At 44.7% G+C, this 20,213-nt stretch overlaps 1 protein-coding gene across 2 annotated transcripts in view; it reads right to left on the bottom strand.

The window, feature by feature from the left end:
* VPS50 (VPS50 subunit of EARP/GARPII complex) overlaps positions 1–20,213 on the bottom strand; it is a 2,190,829-nt gene that overhangs the window by 215,639 nt on the left and 1,954,977 nt on the right. For both annotated transcript variants that reach the window (XM_069648466.1, XM_069648467.1), the window contains one exon: positions 7,687–7,783. In XM_069648466.1, the coding sequence (XP_069504567.1) occupies positions 7,687–7,783 (97 nt within the window). The remainder of the gene's footprint in view (positions 1–7,686; positions 7,784–20,213) is intronic.

The raw sequence follows: 20,213 nt of genomic DNA, 5'->3' as shown, positions 1-20,213 counted from the left end.
GAGAGGTGGGCACGCAGGAGACTACAGGGAAGCTGGAGCGCTGATGGTGGAGCAGTGAGCGACTGCGGTGTGAGCCCTACGCGAGCAAGTCCAAATAGCAATGTCGGTGAACACGACGATCTGCTGCCGGATACCGCATCGGAGGGGAGCCGGCGTTGGAGAGAGGCGCAAGACCGTCACGTAACACAGCCGAGCTGACTGCTCTGTGGTCGGCCTCAAGGAATGGTGGAAAGGAACAGGTGAGCCCAAGAGAGGAGCGCGAGCAGCTGAAGAATGGGGCCAAAGGCGGGGAGGGCACACGTGGCACGGAGCAGTGGCCCCTCTCACCCGCCCACTCCCCCACTCCCACCGCACCACGCTGGAAGATTGGCAAATAAAAAATGTTTAAAAGCCCACAGGCGCAGCAAGCAGATGCGAGCAACCCGCTGAGGAAAGCTGGTGACATCCCGCCCGAGCCGCAGGACAAGAGGAGGCAAGAGCAGCATGCCTAAGCCCTGACAAAAGATCCCTAACGAGAAGGGACACCTCTCCCCGGAAGCGAGCAGGGACAGAAGCAACACGGTACACGACGGAGGGAAGCAGCCAGCATACGACAATCAAGAGCAGCAGGGGCGCATTACGAAATCAGACCTCCCCCATCCAGCCCCCTGGGAGCATGAAGGCAGCCAAACACAGCGTTAGGTGTTGAGCAGGAAAAAGGAAGGAACTCCTTAACACAATCCCTGCCCTGACCAGAGAGACAGCAGCAAGAGACACTGAGTGTTCCCGGACAGAGGCTTTGCTGCACCCCTGGCAGAGGATAGTGCACCTGCCGAAGCACTTGGCAAGGGCAAGAACAGCCCACGACACCGTATAGATAAGAAAGAGACAAACAAACCAGGGAAGAGGCATGGGTGTGTGGTGAGCGCTGGCCCCCTCTCACCCCTTCCCCCCCAGAGGAGGCAAGAAGATTGTGAGAGTGGGCGGAGCTCAGCACACAGCAACCCGATCAAGACAACAATGCTGGGAAGGGCATTCTGAGCTTCTGACTCACTGAGCTGAGCAGTGAGTCCTGCTCAACAAAAGGAGAGGCGCACAGTGGAGGGGGGGGGGCTTGAAATTAGCACAGCCCCTAGCTGCCCCTAAAGAATTTAGGATTAATCTGAACAAATCGCACCTGCCCAGGTGAGGTGGCAACGACTAGAGCTAAAACAGTAATTAGGAGACCAGAGATATGCCGGACAAGCAACGAGGGAGCAAGGGCAAACAAACCAAAATGGAGTCCTATGCCCGTAAGAATGAAAATGTCCCACACACTTTGCCAAACACAGGCACCAGGCACAGCAGCAAACAGGGCGCCAGGAAGACAACTCCATCCTAGAGGCGATAGCAGCGCTGAAGTCATCACTTGAGCATAAAATTGACGCAGTAATCGTGGATCTGGGCCTGCTACGACAAGACGTTCAGGCCCTGGCAGATCGAATGAACACAGCGGAACAGCAAGTGCAGGATAATACCAACAGCATTGCAAACGCCCAATCCCAAATCACAGACATGCTCGGAAGAATACAAACCTTGGAGCACAGGATGAAGGATGCAGAGGGAAGGGCTTGATGAAACATTTGTATTGGGAGGATAGCTCAGGGGCAACCTGCTTGCCTTGGAAGCAAGACGACAGAGAGCAACACAGGTTTGATCCCCGGGTGCACGCTTAGAAACCTCTGGGTATTAAGAGCGTTATAAATAACCAATCATACCATATCATTGTTGGCCTACGGAGGGAGAGGTGGGCAGGGACCCCACAAATTATATAGAAAAGCTACTGCTGCAAGAGGTGGGCGCGGATGTCGCAGGACTTTGCAGTGGAAAGAGCCCATAGAGCCCTGGCCAAAAAAAAAAACTCCAGGAGCCCCGCTGAGACCCATGATAGCCAAAAACCTGAACTTCAACGACTGAGAAAAGATCCTTACCTTCTCGAGAGAAGGTGGAGCGATCACCAGAAATTCCTCAAGGCTAGCAATCTACCCGGACTACACTGTACTAGTATAAAGTCAAAGAGCACGGTCCGGACCAACGAAAGAGTGCCTCAGGAAAGCAAACCAATGATATATGTTGCTGTACCATGCCAAATTAAAAGTGCTACACAACAGCAGATCCCACTTCTTAGAAACCACCGAAGAAGCCTATGCATGGATGGACCAGCAAGGAAAACCCCAATGGAAGCCAGAAATATCAATAACAATAGAAACGCATCTCCATAACCGCATGAGCAAACATGCCCGGAAGGGCTTGGAGGAACATAGATGGACGTTAAGATATGGAATTAAGACTAGAACGATTCTTCAGCGGGAGACAGAGAAAGAACAACCCCAAGGCTGCCCTGACAGTCGCCACGGCGAGTGACCCCACGGAATGCCAAAAGGTTTGTGATGCTAGTTAGAAGGCATTGCGCTGCGGCGGGCCATTCTCAGTAAACTTGGACTGTGCAAGAGAAGCAGCAGAGTATGAGCAGGGGGAGGGTGGCTGGGCGTTTGTTAAAAGTTCAAGTTTGTTGGTTGAAAGTTGGAACCAGAGCGGGCGAATACACCATTTTCAGAGAGCAGCTCATAGGCGCATGGAACAAAAGCACAGATGCACGTAAGAGAGGGGAACCTTGCAAGATAATTGAGAGGCAACAGAAGTCAGAATGACCCCCCCTACAGAGTGGTCGAAGACAATGTAGAAGCGAAAACAGGAGCAAAGGGTACAGAGGCAAGCAACTAAGCAGAAGCAGTCAGAAGCGCGAATATGCGGAACAAACAGGTCCATGGAAAGAGACATGTTGCATTAAGGGCTGCCATGGTGAGTCCTGAAGAGTTAAGCATAGCTACATGGAATGTACAGGGATTGAATAACTATGTCAAAAGACTAAGGGTATACGCATGGCTAAACAGATCAAAAGTGAAAGTAGCAATGCTATAAGAAACACACCTGACGAAGGAAAAACAGTCAAAGATAGCAAGAAAGTGGGTGGGGGGAGGGCGGAAGGTGTACGATCAACCTACTCTAAGTATGCCAGGGGGGTACTAACGTGGGTAGCCCCCAATGCCCCCCCAGTGCCCCTTTTCAGCTTGTAACAGTGGAACAAGACAATGAGGGTAGGCTGGTAATAGTGCATGGACTGTTAGAAAATAGAGAAGTGGGTTTGGTAAACGTATGTCCCGACCCATGATGCTACAGAGTTCTTCGGGACACTTGCTCCCTAACTCACCCCATACAGAGGGGCGACATACATCTGGGGAGGAGATTTCAGCTGTACACTCAACCCGATACTAGACAGGTCAGACAACAAATATAACCAGCGCCATCGGCAAAAGCCTTGAAGACACTCTTAAATCAGCTGAGGCTGGAGGATATCTGGAGAGAGACACATAACTAAACCCGCGGGTAATCCCACTAAAGCACCCCACATGACACACATACACGGATAGATTACATCTTCACTGGGACGGAAACCATGGATGAATTTATAGACATAGAATTTAAGGGTAGGACCCTCTTGGACCATGCCCTGCTGTTGGCGACATGGCGATACACAAACAAGAGGGCCCCTACACCAACGTGGCGACTGAGAGCAGAAGTCCTACTGGACAGTGAATTCCAGGAACACATGCAGGAGACCATAGAAGAATACTTCCAACATAACACTGGCAGTGTAGACAAGTCTGGAATCCTATGGGAGGCCTTTAAAGTAGTGGCCGGGGGAGCGGCAATAGAGAAAACCGAGGGACTCAAGAGGAGCATCCCAAGGGAGCTCTTCGATATAGAAAGAGTCATAGCGGAGGCAGAGAAGCAGGCAGGGTTAACTCGGGAGGAACCAGCCAAACTAATATCATAAAGACTACAGTGCACCACCATTTGGGAGAAGCTGGGGAAACTACACTATGGGAAATATGTAAAAAACTACATGCTGGGGGTGACAAGCCAGGCAGACTCCTCGCCTGGCTGACTAAGCAAGAAACACAAAGAGCCCCGATAAACGCAATTAAGAATAAGGCTGGGGAAGTGGTTAGAACCCAAGAGGACATTAACCAGGTGTTCTCACAATCCTATGAAGACATGTACTCTCCGAACCAAGGTGCAGAAACCTGAGAGATACAGGAGGCCCTGACCCAAATAGAATTACCAAAACTAACAGAAGAACAAGTAGCATTATTAAAAGCCCCACAAACAGTAGAAGAACTTGAAACAGTAATTGAAAAATCCTCCCAACAGCCAAGACCCCGAGACCTGACGGACTACCCGGGGAGTTTTACAAGAAATACAAGCAGTTAATAGTACTCAAATTGCTAGAAGCCTACACAGAGGCATATACACAGGGCCAACTACCGGATAGTATGCTAGAGACGATTAATAATACCTGTCCTGAAACCTGGACTGCGGATCATATAGACCACTCTCTTTGATCAAACATGTTAGTAAGATCCTTACGGCAACTCTAGCTTACAGGCTCAAACAGGTCACACATAGCCTGGTGCACTGTGACCAGACGGGATACGTCCCGGGACAAAACACTGTGTGGAATCTGAGAAGACTCCATCACGTCATAGACCAGACCAACCTTAGACCTGAAGAGAGCGCAGGTGCCTCCCTAGATGCGGCCAAGGCCTTTGACTCAGTGAATTGGGACTGGCCCCTGCACACACTAACACTTTGGGATGGGAGAGGGCTTTGTGCGGTGGATCAGGCTGATATACATGGAGCCCAGGGCTAGGGTCAAAACAGGCAGACACATCTCAGAGGCATGGAGAATATATAGAGGCATGAAACAGGGGTGCCCGCTGTCACCAATGCTTTACATACTAGCCCTAGAAACACTTGCAACCTTCCTCAGGATGAAGTACGGCGGTGCGGGAATAAGCATAATAACACCATTCATCTAATTTTGTTATATGCCGATGATATGCTCCTGTATGTCAATAATCCACAAGATGACCTGCCACACTTATTAGACGTCGTAGAAGCATTTGCTAAGTTGTCAACCATATCCATTAACAAAGAAACATCCTCCTTGTACCCCCTGGCGGCACTCAGGTGGATTAATATAGACTGCTTGCCCAACCTGTGCCTGAAATGGGCACCGACCTCCTTCCGCTACCTAGGAATAGATATACACCATGACACAATAGCATCACTCAAAGCCAAACATTGCTGGCAGCACTCGGGAACATCTCAAAGTCCATGGCATTCTGGAAGAGGCTGCCCCTGCGGATGCTGGGCAGGGCAGCCCTGCTGAAAATGATAGTACTCCTCCGTCTCCTGTACTATTTCATGAACATACCCTACAATATACCCGGGAAATACTTTAGGCAACTGAACACAATAGCAAGAGAATTCCCTGTTTAAGAAACAGATTGGTTGGCACTAACAACACTGCAGAGAGACTACGAGTCAGGCGGGAGTACACTACCGAACTTTGAGCTGTTGTTCGTGGCACACTGGCTGGAAGATGAGACCTCCATAGACACACTACTCCTACAGCCTGCGCTACAACACTGGTACCTGAGAGAGATTATATGGATGAAAAAGCCCCTGCACGAGACACTCCCTTCTCTTGCCACACTGGGCCTGACCCTATGGCTGAAAGCCCGGACCCCTACTCAGCACAGATCCCTCTAGCGTGACTGGTGAACACCCGACCAGATGTGTTTATGGCGTATCGAAGACACTGGGAACCGAAAGAAATTGCCCGAGTAGGAGACCTATGGAAAGAGAGACGATGGGTGGAGTACCAAACCCGAATGGAAGAGTACAACATACATAAAGGCCAATTCATGCTACATGCTACATAAAAGCATGGTGAAGGAAATTAATAAAAGATGGCCAGGTCTACGGGACAGAGTGGGATTGGAAGAGGTATTGGATGCATGGTACGATGTGGCCAAAGGAGGACACACCTTGTCCAGATTGTTTTAACTACTCCTGCGTAACCAAAACACTGCAGAATTGCCGGCACGCAGAAAATGAGAAATGGAGCTCCAAAAACTCTCACAGACGAAGAATGGGCAAGGGCCTTGATGTACATAAAGAAGGTTTCCAAAAATACGAGAATCCGGCAAACAGAACTATTTGTCACGCCGAGAGCATACCTCACTCCCAGCAGAATATCCAAAATGGGATGCAAAACAAAACAGACCTGCCCCAGATGCACAGCAGAAGATGCAGACATGCTGCATATGTTTTGGGCCAGTCCAGTAATAGTGAAATTCTGGGACCAAATCAAAACTAAAACAGCTCCAGGCGGAATCCAAATGTAGGCTTGGTCACCAGAGTCCTACCTGCTGGAACTATTCCCGAGAGGCGGCAAGCAAAGAGCACATCAGGCCAAAATGAAGGACCTAATGGGCATCCTGGCGAAACGCTGAATAGCGACACCCTGGAAATCCAAAACATGCCCGGCAGTCGAGGCATGGGGGCAGACTTGAAACAATGGTCACTAGCTGAATCAACATATGGACTACGGCACTACAAAGAGGGACACATGAAAGCAGCAAGAAAATAATGGCATGGCACATAATGGTGCAAGAGCTATTCGCCCCTACTGCCGGAAACAACTCGGAGTGCCCCAATGAGCAAGGGAACGAAAACACGAATGTAGGGGAAAAGTGAGTGCACAACACTATCTGTGACCCATCGAGAAGTAGGGAAGAGCAGAACGGAGCTCAGCACCCCCACACCCCACCACCCCAGGAAGAAACACTTGGGATACCCGCAAGAGACAATGAGATAGAAGTATTGGAAAACTGAAACGTGTGCCAAGAAATTTAAGCTGTATGTCACTCCCGCCACTGTGTGCCGTATTACATGTAAAGTTGTTTGTTTAAGTGTTGTAGGCAAATCAAATAAAACTTTTTTTTTAATTTGGCTGTTGTAATGAATCCTGCTTGGTCTACCACCCTTTGTCCTCAAGTCGGTATATAAAGTTCACTTTGTATCCATTTTGAATTTCATGCTCCCTGATTTGCTTTTGAGGTCTTTCCCTTCCTAGCTCCTACCTACTGATGAATCATCTTCAGGCAGCTCAAGCTCTGCCACACTTGGCCTTCTCCACTAAATGGATGGCTTTCATCAAGGCATAAAACTGTGGAACACTTTCCTACACCATATCTACCCGTCTTCCGATTTAAATCTTGAATAAAAGCCCACCTTTTGATGGTAGCATGTCATTCAAAATTCACTCAGAAAAAAACCACAATTTTTTTTAAACAAAATGACGAACAATGAATTATATATTTTGAATTTGACTTGTAACGGATGTGCATTGTTTTTTTTTCAATCAAGTAAACAGGGTACTGCTGTCGGAAACCTGACCTGCGCTTTCGATATGAGCAATGTATACATTTTATAAATGAAATTTGTGGTAGTTTTTATGTAAGATGCACTGCAAAGTGACAGCTGCATACGTGATGAGCTTGGTCTTATTACAAGCTAAAGAGGCAAAATTAGAGGTTTACAATATGTTGAATTGTTTCAACGGAATTTACCAAATTCCTTGTTATATTCTCTGCTGCACACTCAAACGAAATTCTATGTCCTGAGCCATGCACACTGATAACGTTCCCGGCTAGAACCATACTCTTACACTGCACAGTTTATTATTGTTGCAACTTTGCTTCAGCATTGGGTACTAACATGAGGTAAACACTATATATAGGAGAAATGTCTAACCTGTGAGTAGAACTGCTGCAGAAAGGGTTTCTTTGCCATGGGCATGACAGAATCAAGATGAGACTGCAGGAATTCAAATTGTTCAGCTAGAAAAACCCTAAGGATAAAATAAAAAATGAAAACTATTAGTAACAAAACATACTATTTTGTCATGGCTAATACTTTTGCTGGCTCATGTAAAACATTACATGCGACTCTATGGATACACGGGCATTCAGTTTTCATCTCATATGGGGTTAATAGCCACCAAAGCAGAATCCATGATCAATAATACACAGCCTTTTATAGCCAGCCTTAACGTCTCCTCGCACACACTGATCCCATAAAAGGACACTTAAACACCAACACCTTTAAAATGCTATTGAACAGAAAATAAATCTTTGTAATAGGCAGGCATGCTTCTCCATATGAATGCGTCAGCTGTCATCTAGTTTACTTCGCTTGAGCAAATTCACTCAGCCATTTTGTATGATTGCTTCATTTAATGTGTGAAAAGAATTGCACGATAAATGTCACAGCAGTCACATTATGTTCCAAACAATGAGTAGGAGCTAATGGAAACACCATTAATACTATTAACATACATACAATAGCATGAGAACGCTGCTCCAGAAAGAGCTTTCAGAACGCGTGTACACTCAAGGCGTATTATATGTCCCCTAAAAGTACATGAATATAATTATGTCTAGTACAACATTTGCATTCAAATGTATCAGCTATGAGAAGCAGTAGATATATCCCAAGTAAAACGGGACATCCCAAAAAGAAAAAAAACTTCCACTGCAAAAGGCCAAGTTCTGAACAGCAAACAAGTATATCATAAACCGAATATATATATATATATATATATATATATATATATATATATATATATATATATATATATATATATAGTGTTATAGCAGTAAGGATTACTTTTCATAGTAGTCTGACATATCACAAACAATATATCAAAAGTAAAAAAGGAAAGAGAAAAGAACATTAAAAAAGAAAAACACTCTTGCATTCAATCCTACATGTCATAAAATGAATTCAATATTTTCCTATCAAACTCAGAGATGGCAACACTTTCAACACTTCTATGGTGAGGCAAACCTCATCAAAAGTAGTCAGTACATAACCAGTCCTCTTTATCAGCAAACTTTATCAAAAAAGCAGTCTTTATCTTTTAGAGACTGCTTTGTCATCCCGTTACATAGAGGGCACACATTTGTGTCTTTGGGATGCTTGTTACAAATAGACTGGATTTCACCCTTAGGGAGTAGATTCAGCCGAAATCTTAAGATTTCTGCCTGCGGCCTAGAATTTAGTAAACGCTTGAGATACATTGGAAGAAAACCACTTGGCTTATCATACTGAGTAAAGACTTCCATGGTTTCAATTGTTGCATCTCTGTTATCGTTTGAATCCAGTCCATTCGAGCTAAAGCCTCATTCACACCCATGGGATTCACAATTAGGTCTATCGGCACCTGGTCCTACCGTGTCAACATTTTGATTACAACGTTTTCTAATAGTACTAAGATTTTACAAGACCCCTTTTTTTTTATCTCAGAACCAAAGTCTTCATACAAGGAGATCTTCTGGGCACCATCATGTATCTGTACAACAAAATGTTTTTCCAATCAATGTACATCTGCAGAAAATGAAGCCCAAGCTCATACCTCAAACTTGCTGTTGCAAGACTAAGGGAAACATTCAGAACCTTCTTCCAAATGGTTCCTGCTATTCTGGTTCAATTCCCTGCTTGGAATTGCTTGTCCATTCCATACAGGGGTGATGCAACCACTGTTTTATAGTATTTTACCAAGGGGAGTTGTAAGAACTTGCAATATGTATTGTGTAACCTTTTCATTTGACACACCATCAGGATAAATTTGCTCTCCAACTCTGAATCAAGCAGAGCCAGAGTTGGATGGTAGGACAGTCTGAAACCTAAGTAATCCACTTCTTGAGTCAAGGGGACCACCTGATCCAACAATATACGTTTGAATTTAGGTGAAGCATGCCTGGATATCTTAAAGATTACAATGTTTGATTTTAGAGGATTTAATTGTAGATTGTTCATTTCAACGTAGTCACCCAGAGCATGCTGGAGAAAGTGGAGGCCTATTGGGGTAAAGTCGAGAAGGACTAAATCCCCTGCATAGGCCATCCACTTTCTTGACTGAGAGCCAATCTTCGGACTGCCTACGGAATGTGGTTCTAGTGTTTCAGCTAAGTCTGCTAGATATAGGTTAAAGAGGCAGGTGACCATAATGCACCCCTGCCTCACCTCTCTCTCAGTTGGAACCAAAGCGGACAGATTGCCTGACGCATTTAGTCTCACCTGAAGATTAGAACCTTTTGTGTAAGCACATAATTATTGACAACAAGGATTCTGGCAAACCCCAGGCTTTAAATTTTGACCACAGCCGTTCCCCGTTTATTGTATCGAAATCCCTGGAGAGATCTAACCACGCACCATATAAAATGGGACGACTCTTTCTCCAGGACTCTTTTTTAAAAAATATATTTTTGATTAAGGTTCATGAGCATATAAGGCTTCTACAATAAATACAGGAAAAAGTAGAATGTAAATATATAATAGGATAAGTAATTAATCTAAAGCAGACTTAAATGGCATAAAAGCCTTATATGATGTTATATACATGCTATATTCTAATGCATAAAATGCAGTACAAAATAAACGTATAGATGTATACGACATATATTGTAGATTTAACAGACAAAGGCATACAGGACTAACATGGACAGAAGGAGGGGAGGGGATAATGCTCGCCAAAGTATATTTTGACAACAGATTAATATTTTCCTTATCGACTAGAATTTGATTGTTCCAAGTATTCAACAAATGACTGCCATTTCCATTCATGCTTAATCTTTAAAATAGGGATGTAGCATTACATGTTTCCATTCTGTGGATGTGACACACAGAGTTCTACCATGTTTTAACATGTAGACGCTTGAGATCTTTCCAGTTGGAGAGGATAATTTGGATAGCTACTGCAATTAAGAGATCAACAGATTGCATTTATTTCTATCAATTGCAGGCTTAACTTCTATACTGCCAAGGTATAGAAAGGAAAGGCAGAAATCATGTTGTATATGAAAAATATATTTGAGCGTTCGTCAAACTGTTTCCCAGTACAATTTAACATGGATATATTCAAAAACACTATGTTTGAAAGAGCCTCGAGTACAAAGACAACTCCAACAGTTTTCATTTTGCGAGAATCCGCCTTTCAAGAGAATTAGTGGAGTGATAAAGGCCCTGTGATGGAAGAAATGCAATGTTTGGAGTAAACGTGGCGAAACAATATCTTTAGATTTATTCTTCCATAAAGATGGCCACATTTGATGAGCATCAGTTAGGTAGCAATCTTGTTTCCATTCAACTTGCCATTTCCATGGATTTATATCTACTGACATGGAAATACAAATCTTATAAAACATAGAGGCTGTGAAATGTTGGTTAGACATATGCTGCAATCTGTCAGCTTGATAGACATTAGCTGTACATGTTAATAAATCATACTTTTCCGTAATTGCATCAATCAAACTTAAATATTAGCGCACAAAAATCATCGGTATATATTTGGTCACCATCTCATTAAATGTGAGATGAATACCCTGTACGAGGAGCTGCCCAACTTATTTAACACCAAGAGAGTGGTTCCTCGCAACTCCTTAATCGCGTGTCCTTGAAAGTTCCTCACATTTCCATGACCGCATGCCCCGCGCATTTCCTCGCGCTGCCAGTGTGGTCCCTTGCAATCCTTGACTACGTGGTTCCTCGCAACTCCCTTACTGTGTGTCTCAACTTCTTCACGATTCTCTGACTGTGTGCTCCACACACTGCCTTGCACCCCCCTCGTCCCCTCCTGCTCCCACACGCCCTCTGCTCTGCCCCGATTATTGTTGCTCCACTGTCCTGTTTCTGCCATATCTTTGCCAACTTGGGTCATCATTCTTCATTGTTGTAGTTTTTTCCTCACTTACTGCACTGTTTGCCCACACTGCCTGTATTCTCTCCTTTATATTCCTCCCTCATTTAGGTCCGCTTTCACCGATTCTCCTGTTTTGGTGTTTTGTGGTTTTGAATTCACCTCACTGTCCTTATTGTACTGCTGTTACGTTGCTCTCTTCCTTCCTCCAGGTTCTCATCTGCCTACTACTTTGACTTTGCTGATTTTGGTTTTGTCCTCATAGCAAATCGTTCACTTAGCAAACTGTTCTACTATTGTCTGAGCTGTTGTTGCACTGGTCAATAGTCTACTATTGTCTCGTCCCCCTTTGCCTCGTCTACTTGCAACCCTCCCTCTGTCCTTCCCTAGTGTTTCACCCCTCCCCCCTACCAACCCCCCCCTGTTCATCTCTTCTCTCCCTACCTACTCTATGGTGCTCTCTGTTTCTCCCATCCCATCCTTTCTAACTGCTTCTCTATCGACTATCCTGCTCTCCTCACTAGATGTGGTAGAAAGAAGTCACAGCTGACACCTATACCAAAGCTTCCACTAGACAAACCCTCACCAACATCCTTTTTGGCGTTCCCTCGCCAGACCTATGAACTCTTCATATTGTCACTGTGCTTTCTCCTTTCTCTTCTTCTCCCATTAATGATGACACCCGGTGAGAGGCCCTCTTGGCCCCCTTCCACTCATCTAAGGTCATAATTAATGTTTACCTGAATGGCACCGTCTTGGTCCAAGGCCCTCAGGCCAACCTTCTCCTCTTTGATACACACTTCCTGCGCCTCATCAATTTCCTGTCTTCTCCTGCTGTCCCCTCTCTTCGCCTCCATGGCTTCCTTGCCTCCCCCCACTGTCTCCTCCTTGGTGACCTTGCCCTATCGTCCTTCCTCTTCTGCCGACCTCAGGCTTCTTCTACACCTCTGCAGGGTGTACCTCTGATTTGTGCCCCTCCCCAGAAGTCTTTCAAGAATGGCATTCTTCGCCATATTGCCGCTCTCAACTCTCGCTCAGCTGTCAAACACTCCTCTGACATCTGCCATCTCCTGGTTGAACTTGACCTTGATGTCCTCGGTCTCACTGACACATGGTTCACGGCCAGCTCTGTCACAAGCTTTGACACTCTCCTCCCTGATGGCTACAAGATCCTCTCCGTGCCCAAGTCCAATCGTACCGGAGGGGGTGTAGCCCTAATCTTCCCTGAGTGGATTCCTGCCTCAGTCATTCCTACGCAAGCCTACTCCTCTTTCAAATGTCTCGTCTGCAAGCTCTCTCTCCTGGCCATTCCGTTACTGTGGCTACCATCTATCGGCCACCTGGTCCGATCTCATCCTTCCTCTTTGAGTGGGCGGACCACTTCTTCTCCCTCCTGGCCTCGACCACTGGAGACTTTAACCTCCATCTGGATGCTTCCTATCCTTCCTCTGGACTCTTTTGCGACCTCTGCGACTCTCTCTCACTCTCTATCCTCCCCTCTGGCCCGACTCACTCTGCAGGGCACACTCTGGATATTCTGAACTCTTCAGACCTTCCCCTTTCTATCCCTCTCACCACTCCTCTCTCCTGTAGTGATCACTTTCTCCTTTCCTCCCATCTCACCCTCTCTACCCCTCAGGCCAAGCCAACTCTAGCGCTGCCACCTACCTTCTCGGTTGGCCGACCTATAAAGCGTGTGTCAGTTGAGGCTTTCGCCGCCACTTTCTCAACCCCTACTCCCCCTTTGGCTGACTCACACCCTGACACAGCCCTTTCCATGCTCCACTCTGCTATATCAGATACACTTGATGTTCTTGATGTTCTTGCCCTATCATGAGGATCTGCTTGAAGCCCAAAGCCAAGTGCAACTCCTGGTACAACTTAGACCTTGTCACCCTTAAATGCAAGTCATGGGTGGCTGAGAGGAAATGGCGTGCTTCTGGTACATTACCGGATCTCTGTCCGCACCAAGTAGAGAGAGCCCACATCCAAGCCTGCATCTCTGCGCCATCCAACAACTTGGCCGTACTCTTTAAAATCTGCAAGGAGCTGGCCAATCCTGCTGCAGTCTCTACCTCTCCTGTCCCTACCCAGGCCCTCTGCACGGCACTGGATTCTCATTTCATCTCTACAACTCAGGACATCCTGTCCTCTCTCTATTCCTCTCCCCCTCCTCCCTCTACTCTCTGCTCTTCCTCTGCACCCTCTTTGTCCACCATCTCCTCCCTCCTTCCTTCTCTGCCTTTCCCCAGATGAGGTTTCCAATTAAGCCCGATCTATGAAAGTCTTGTCAAAACAGGTTCTCCCTGTTCCTCCAAAACCCTCAGGGACTACATTGACACCCTGGTTCATGCACTAGCTGACTTCTGCAACCACTCCTTCACCACTGGAGTCTTCCCTTCCCCCTGAAGCACTCTTGTGCACCCTCTTCTTAATAAACCCTCAGCCGACCCCTCCTGCCCAGCTAACTCTCGCCCGATCTCCATCACTCCTTTCCTGGGCAAACTCTTGAAAAAGCAGGCCATCTTCCAGCTTAATCTTCACACTGAATCTGTTAGTTGCCTACATGGCCATCAGTCTGGCTTCAGATTCGCCAGAAGCATGGAAACTGCTCTCCTGAACATCCGTGAAGACCTGCTCTCCAACCTCGATTCTAATACCACCTGTGTCCTCATCTTACTTGATCGCTCTTCTGCCTTTGACACGGTCTACCATGCCAACCTGCTCAACCGTCTCTGGGATAACCTGGGTATCACCAATCAGACCTCTTTCCTCTCTGATCAACCCTCCCAGGTCCAGCTTGGGTCCTTCCTCTCCTCTACCTTTCTCTCTCTACCTGTGGTGTTCCCCAGGAGTCTAACCTCTCTCCCTAACTGTTGAACCAATACGTGGCACTACTTGCCCACCGCATTGCCGCTCTCTGCCCCAACTTTCAGTGCTATGCAGATGACACTCAGCTCATTTTCAGGCTCCCTTCTGCCACCTCTTCTCCATCTCTCATTTCTGACTGTCTGTCTGCTATCCAGGAGCGGTGTGCCGCCAACGATCTCTGCCTTAATGCCAGTAAGACCGAGATTCTCCTCATCGGCACACCTGCTCCCTCCTTTCCTGTCACTCTCTGGCCGGCTTCTCTTGGCCCTCTTCCTGCTCCCACCTGTGAGGCTAAAACTCTCGGTGTCATCTTCATTTCTACACTCTCCTTCTCTCCGCACAACTCCGACATCTCTAAGAAATCACACTACCAACTGCTCCACATCAGAGGTATTCTTCCTTTCCTCTCCTTCATCCAGAAACTCACTGTCTCCAGACCTCTGGTTCTCTCTTGGCTTGACTACTGCAACAGCCTCTTTGTAAATCTGCCTACTTCTACTCTCCGCCCTCTGCAACTCATCCAAAACAGGACTGCAAGACTTGTCCTTGGCCTCAAGCCCAAAGATCGTATCTCTCCAGGACTGAAATCTCTTCACTGGCTTCGAGAGGCTGCAAGGATTAAGTTCAAAACCCTCTGCAAGACCTTCTGGGGACTGGGGCCTCAATACCTTCAACTCTCTCTTCGTAAATATCTTCCTTCTCAAGCCCTTCGCTCCTCCGCCTCCAACTCCCTCAGGGTCAGTCACTTCTCCAAGCAACAAATTGGTGGTAGATCTCTTTCCTTGGCTGGGGCCTCCCTCTGGAACAGCCTCCCTGACTCTCTGAAACTTGAGGAGAACCATCTCCAGTTCCGGAAGCACCTCAAGACCTTCCTCTTTGCTTCTGTTTTCTCTATTCCTCTCCCCTGCTGAACTACTGGTTGAAATTAAAACTGCACTGGTCACCTGGGTACCCTCTGATCTCAGGTCCCCTCCCCACCAGTTGCCCTCCTGCACTGGTTGCCCCCCCTGGCAAGCCTTGCACTCGGGGTCTGTTTCTGTATCCCTACAGTCCCCTACGAGCACTTGACACTTGATGTCTGTACTTATCCTTGCCACCAGCTGGCCTCCCTTTTTATTTATGTGTATTTATTGATTTTATTTGTTTTACTGTGTGATCCATTGTACTGCACTGCCCTCTGCCCTTTCCCCTTGCACTTTTCGTCTCCCCCTTCCCTGCACTTGCGCAATCTAAATGTTACGTGGCCTAGTAAGATTGTTGTCTGTCTTCCCTTTGTTCCTCCTCCCTTGCCTCGTTGCGCCTTGAAACACTTCTGTATAGGTGCGTTATAAATGTCATATCATATCATAGAATGGTTTCCAACATATGATTCTTTTGTTGTCCTCTATCAGGGGATTCATCCAAATATATTGAGATACAAAGTGGGAGATTTTAGGAATAGATGGGAATGAATAGGATCTAAGATATACAACAGAAATATGAACACTATTACTGGTAAAGAATCTGTTTCATTTAATAAGTGGGCAATACATAAGGATGTGGGGGAAACCATTGCTCTCTGTAAAAGAAGCCAATCAGGTGGATTCAGATAAGTGGGGATAAACCACAATTGGGCTTGACGTAATACGAACGCCATATGATATTTTTTGAAATCTGGAGAGCCAACTCCGCCGTTCGCTCTAAGAGTGTTAACTTTACATAGTGAAATTCTACGTCTCTTTTTCCCTCAGAAAATGTAACAATTCAGGAGTCGAGAGATTTAAAGAACGATGCAGGAAAGGAAATAGGGAGCATATAAAAAGTACAATTGGAGCGATCATCATTTTGACAGATTCATTCCAGCCCCACCATGATGGATAAAGAGTGGACCATGAACTAGTGAGCTCCTTTACTCTAGCCAGGACATTTGCAGTATTTTGTTTCATAATATCCTTAGTAGAGGAAGCCATATGGACCTAGATACTTAATACCTACGGGGCCCCATTTCATTCCTGAACAAGAGCAGTGAGGCTTGGTATAATGTATGTTTAATGGAAGAATTTCTGATTTATCTGTGTTAAGTTTGTACCCAGAAGCTAAAGAAAAATGTGTGATAATGTGAAGTAAGTGATGCAAACATGAGTCTTATGTTCAAAAGCAGAAAAACATCATCTGCTTATGCAGCGGTCTTAATTTGAATAGCCCCATATTGAATACCGGTTATATTTTCTTCTTATTTAATCACCTCTAGGAAAGGTTCCAGTGCAAGAATAAAAAGAAGGGGGGAAAGGGCACAACCTTGGTGGGTACCTCTGCAAAGAGAAAAAGAAGAGGACATATGACCATTTATAAAAACTGCTGATAGTACTTTAACCATAGAAATAAAAGGATCAGGAATGCCATGCCCTTTAAGAGCCTTAAACATATAATTCCACTCAACCCTATCAAAGGCTTTTTCTGCATGAAGTGCTATAGCCTCATATGGATTAGTAGATTTCCAAATGATATTAAGGATATTAGTGAAGAGTCTAATATTAGCGGATGATAACTGCCCTTTGACATAGTCTATATGATCATTTTTAATTAGATTTGGAAGAAAATGATTAAGTCTATTAGCTACAATGTTAGCGAAGATTTTACAATCAGTATTAATTAGGGATATGGGTCTATAGTTTTCGGTCAGTTCAGGATCTTTGTTGGGTTTAGGCAACACAATAAGCATTGCTTCCGAGAAGGAGCCTATGGCATTTCATTAGAAATAAAGGAAGTATAACGTTTCTTAAGCTTAGGTACCTATAGATCATTAAATTGAGCAAAGAAGTCAATTGGCAAACCATCTGGGACGGAAGCTTTACCTTTTTTGAGGTCTTTAATAGCCTTATATATTTCACTTGCATGTATGGGAGCATTTAATGTTTGGAAGTTAGTGTTTACATATAAGACATGATGTATATGTCTAAAGAAGTCCGAAACAATGGTACTATTAGGTAATACCTCTGAGGAATATAGGTTTTGATAGAAGTTTCAAAAGGCTTGTAAAATTCCTTTATCAGTAAAGACTCTGTTACCACTATGATCTTTAATCACTGCAATCTTGGCTTTATCCCTTTTCAGTTTGAGATAAGAAGCTAGTGATGTGCTAGATATATTAGAGAGCTGATCCATTTTTGATTTGTACTTTAGAAGATTGGCACATGAATACTGTGTCGCCAAATTATTATACTGTATTCTAAGTTTAGCTATTTTCGGAAGAATTGAGGCAGAGTTGGTGCATATGTATTCAGATTCTAGAGATTTAATTGTTCAAAGGATATCTTCTGTTTCTGGTTTACGTTTTTTCCTTTGAATGGCAGTATAAGATATGATGGACCTCTTAATACAGCTTTATAGCAGTCCCAGTTGTTTTCAATGGATGTGTCTGCATTGAGAATTGCGGCGAAGAAATGGGTATGCTGTTGCTGGATACATTTAGTAAATTGTTCATCTTTCAAGAGGGATGAATTAAAACTCCATCTATTATGTTGACGTACATTGTGTGGATTAGATAGTTGAATGTGTACCGGCGCTTGGCCTGACAGGGTTATAGATTCTATTTTAGCATCTGGCAAATAAGAACATAATCAATTCTTGAAAAGGAGTTGTTAGTAGGGGAGTACAAGGTGTAGTCCATATCTGGAGGGAATAGCCAAACGCCATAAATCAATAAAGCCTAATTCGGAGACAAAGTTGGGAAATTGGAGGTGAGAATTAGTTTTTTTAAACGTACATTTCATTTCATATCAAGAATGGGATCCATGATCTCATTACAGTCACCACATACAATGAGATTATTAGGGCTAGATCTAAAGATATAATTTCTTAATTGAATCCAAAAAGTAGAGTCGGCAATGGTAGGACCATATACATTTAAAAGAGAGTATTGAGTAGAATCAATAAGGAGCTTAACCAGAAGCCATCTTCCCACATCATCCGACTCTGTGTAGATAACCTCATATTGGCGATGTTTATTGATAAGGGTGATGTCTACATTTTCCTTTCCAAATGCTGCACTCAAAAAGACTTGGCCTACCCATAAACTTTTCAGTTTAGCGGCTTCTAATTGAGAGAGGTGAGATTCTTGTAGACAAGCTATGGACGGTTTGGCCCTATTAAGATTGGAAAGAATTTTCTGCCGTTTGATAGGATTATGTTGTCCTTTAACGTTCCATGAAGTTATGTTAAATGACATAGGTAGCCGCCAGGATGGTATATGCAAGCTTATAGTCCAATTTGCAAGAATAGACCAAGGGGGAAGAAACATGAGGAAAAGGAGAAGACGAATAGAGTCAAGATGGAATTTTGTAATTTGCAGGAGAACTAAATAATGACGAAGAGAGTAGTGGCTAACAGGAAACAGCCACTCCAAACCATGTCGGAGTTGCAACGGTAAGTAGTAGGAGTGGAGAGCCAAACCCGGCAGGGCCGACCAAGTGCCCCACTCCGGCGAGGACATTACGAAATAGTAAACATTTTCTGTATGGAATCCATGGCATGTAGGGGGTCTCGATGTGTCGATTTCTTCTCTTCTGTGGCTCTGAATAAATTTGCGCAGGTCAGCCGGATTCTGAAATATTAACATATGGCCATTGAGGGTAACCTTTAGAGAAGATGCATGGATGATGCCATATCTGGCGTTTAGTTGACTAAGAGCTGGCCTGAATGTCAAAAGTTATTTTCTCCTTGCTGCAGTGGCGTTGGAGACATCCTGATATATAAAAATCTTGGTACCTTCCCACGCAAGTTGCTTTTTTTGCTTTGCTTTGTCTGTGATGAGAAGGACATGGGTATAATCAAGTAAGATTAAAGTTCTTTGAGCGTTACGAGACGACATTCTGGGACCAACACGAAGAGCCCTTTGGATGTTGAGTTGCAAGGGCGTAAGAAGATCTAGAAGCAGAGGAAACATATAATTTAGGAATTGAATGGGATTATCTTTTTCAATTCTCTCCGGAAGACTCACAATTCGTAGGTTGTTGCTCCTTTTCCTATTTTCTAGATGTTGTGTTTGCTGTTGGCGAGACATAACCGAATTTTCTAGAGACGCCACTCTTCCTGTGACATCTTCCGCATCGCTGACCCTTCTTTCAACTTTGTGTATTCTCGACTCGAACGTGGACCATTTATCGTCCAGCATTTGCAATTTGGCAATTGTAGCTTCCATGAAAGGTTTGAGGGCTTTGATCTTGGCCAAAATGGCTTGTATAACAGGGGCTTTTATGTCATCCTTGGGTGTGGGAGAGTCACTTTCCTGTCTCTTAGGAGCATTGTTAGTCGATATTGAGGGCAAATCCTTGGGTTCTCCTTTTTTTGAGGCCATGTAGCAAATTGAGTACTGTATACTCAACATCATGAACTTTCAGCCCCAAATTTAATTGATGGATCAGAAGTCACATAGATGATGCACCTTATTGTGGATTATGACACATTTATAAACAGCTATTATCTTGTTGTAGAATGAGCCAACTGCTTCAAGTTTGTAGTATCAGCTAATATTAAGGTAGCCATGTGTGAGGAGTCTTTACCTTATTTAGCAGTACTAAAGACACCTTAGTGTGCCTTTGCCATAACACAACAGCTCTTCACTAATAATTTCTGGGCAACCATGTGTCAAAAGTGCCTTTTTCTTATGTATCAAAGCGGCACTACACCAATGAAATTCCAAGTAGCCGAGTGCCCCAAGTAGTTCACTGTT

The sequence above is a fragment of the Ambystoma mexicanum genome, chromosome 2q (genome assembly GCF_040938575.1).
Source record: "Ambystoma mexicanum isolate Mex_15411 chromosome 2q, UKY_AmexF1_1, whole genome shotgun sequence".
Classification (NCBI taxonomy): domain Eukaryota; kingdom Metazoa; phylum Chordata; class Amphibia; order Caudata; family Ambystomatidae; genus Ambystoma; species Ambystoma mexicanum.
The sequence above is the reverse complement of the archived record's forward strand: the minus strand, read 5'-3'. Positions and strand labels throughout refer to the sequence as shown.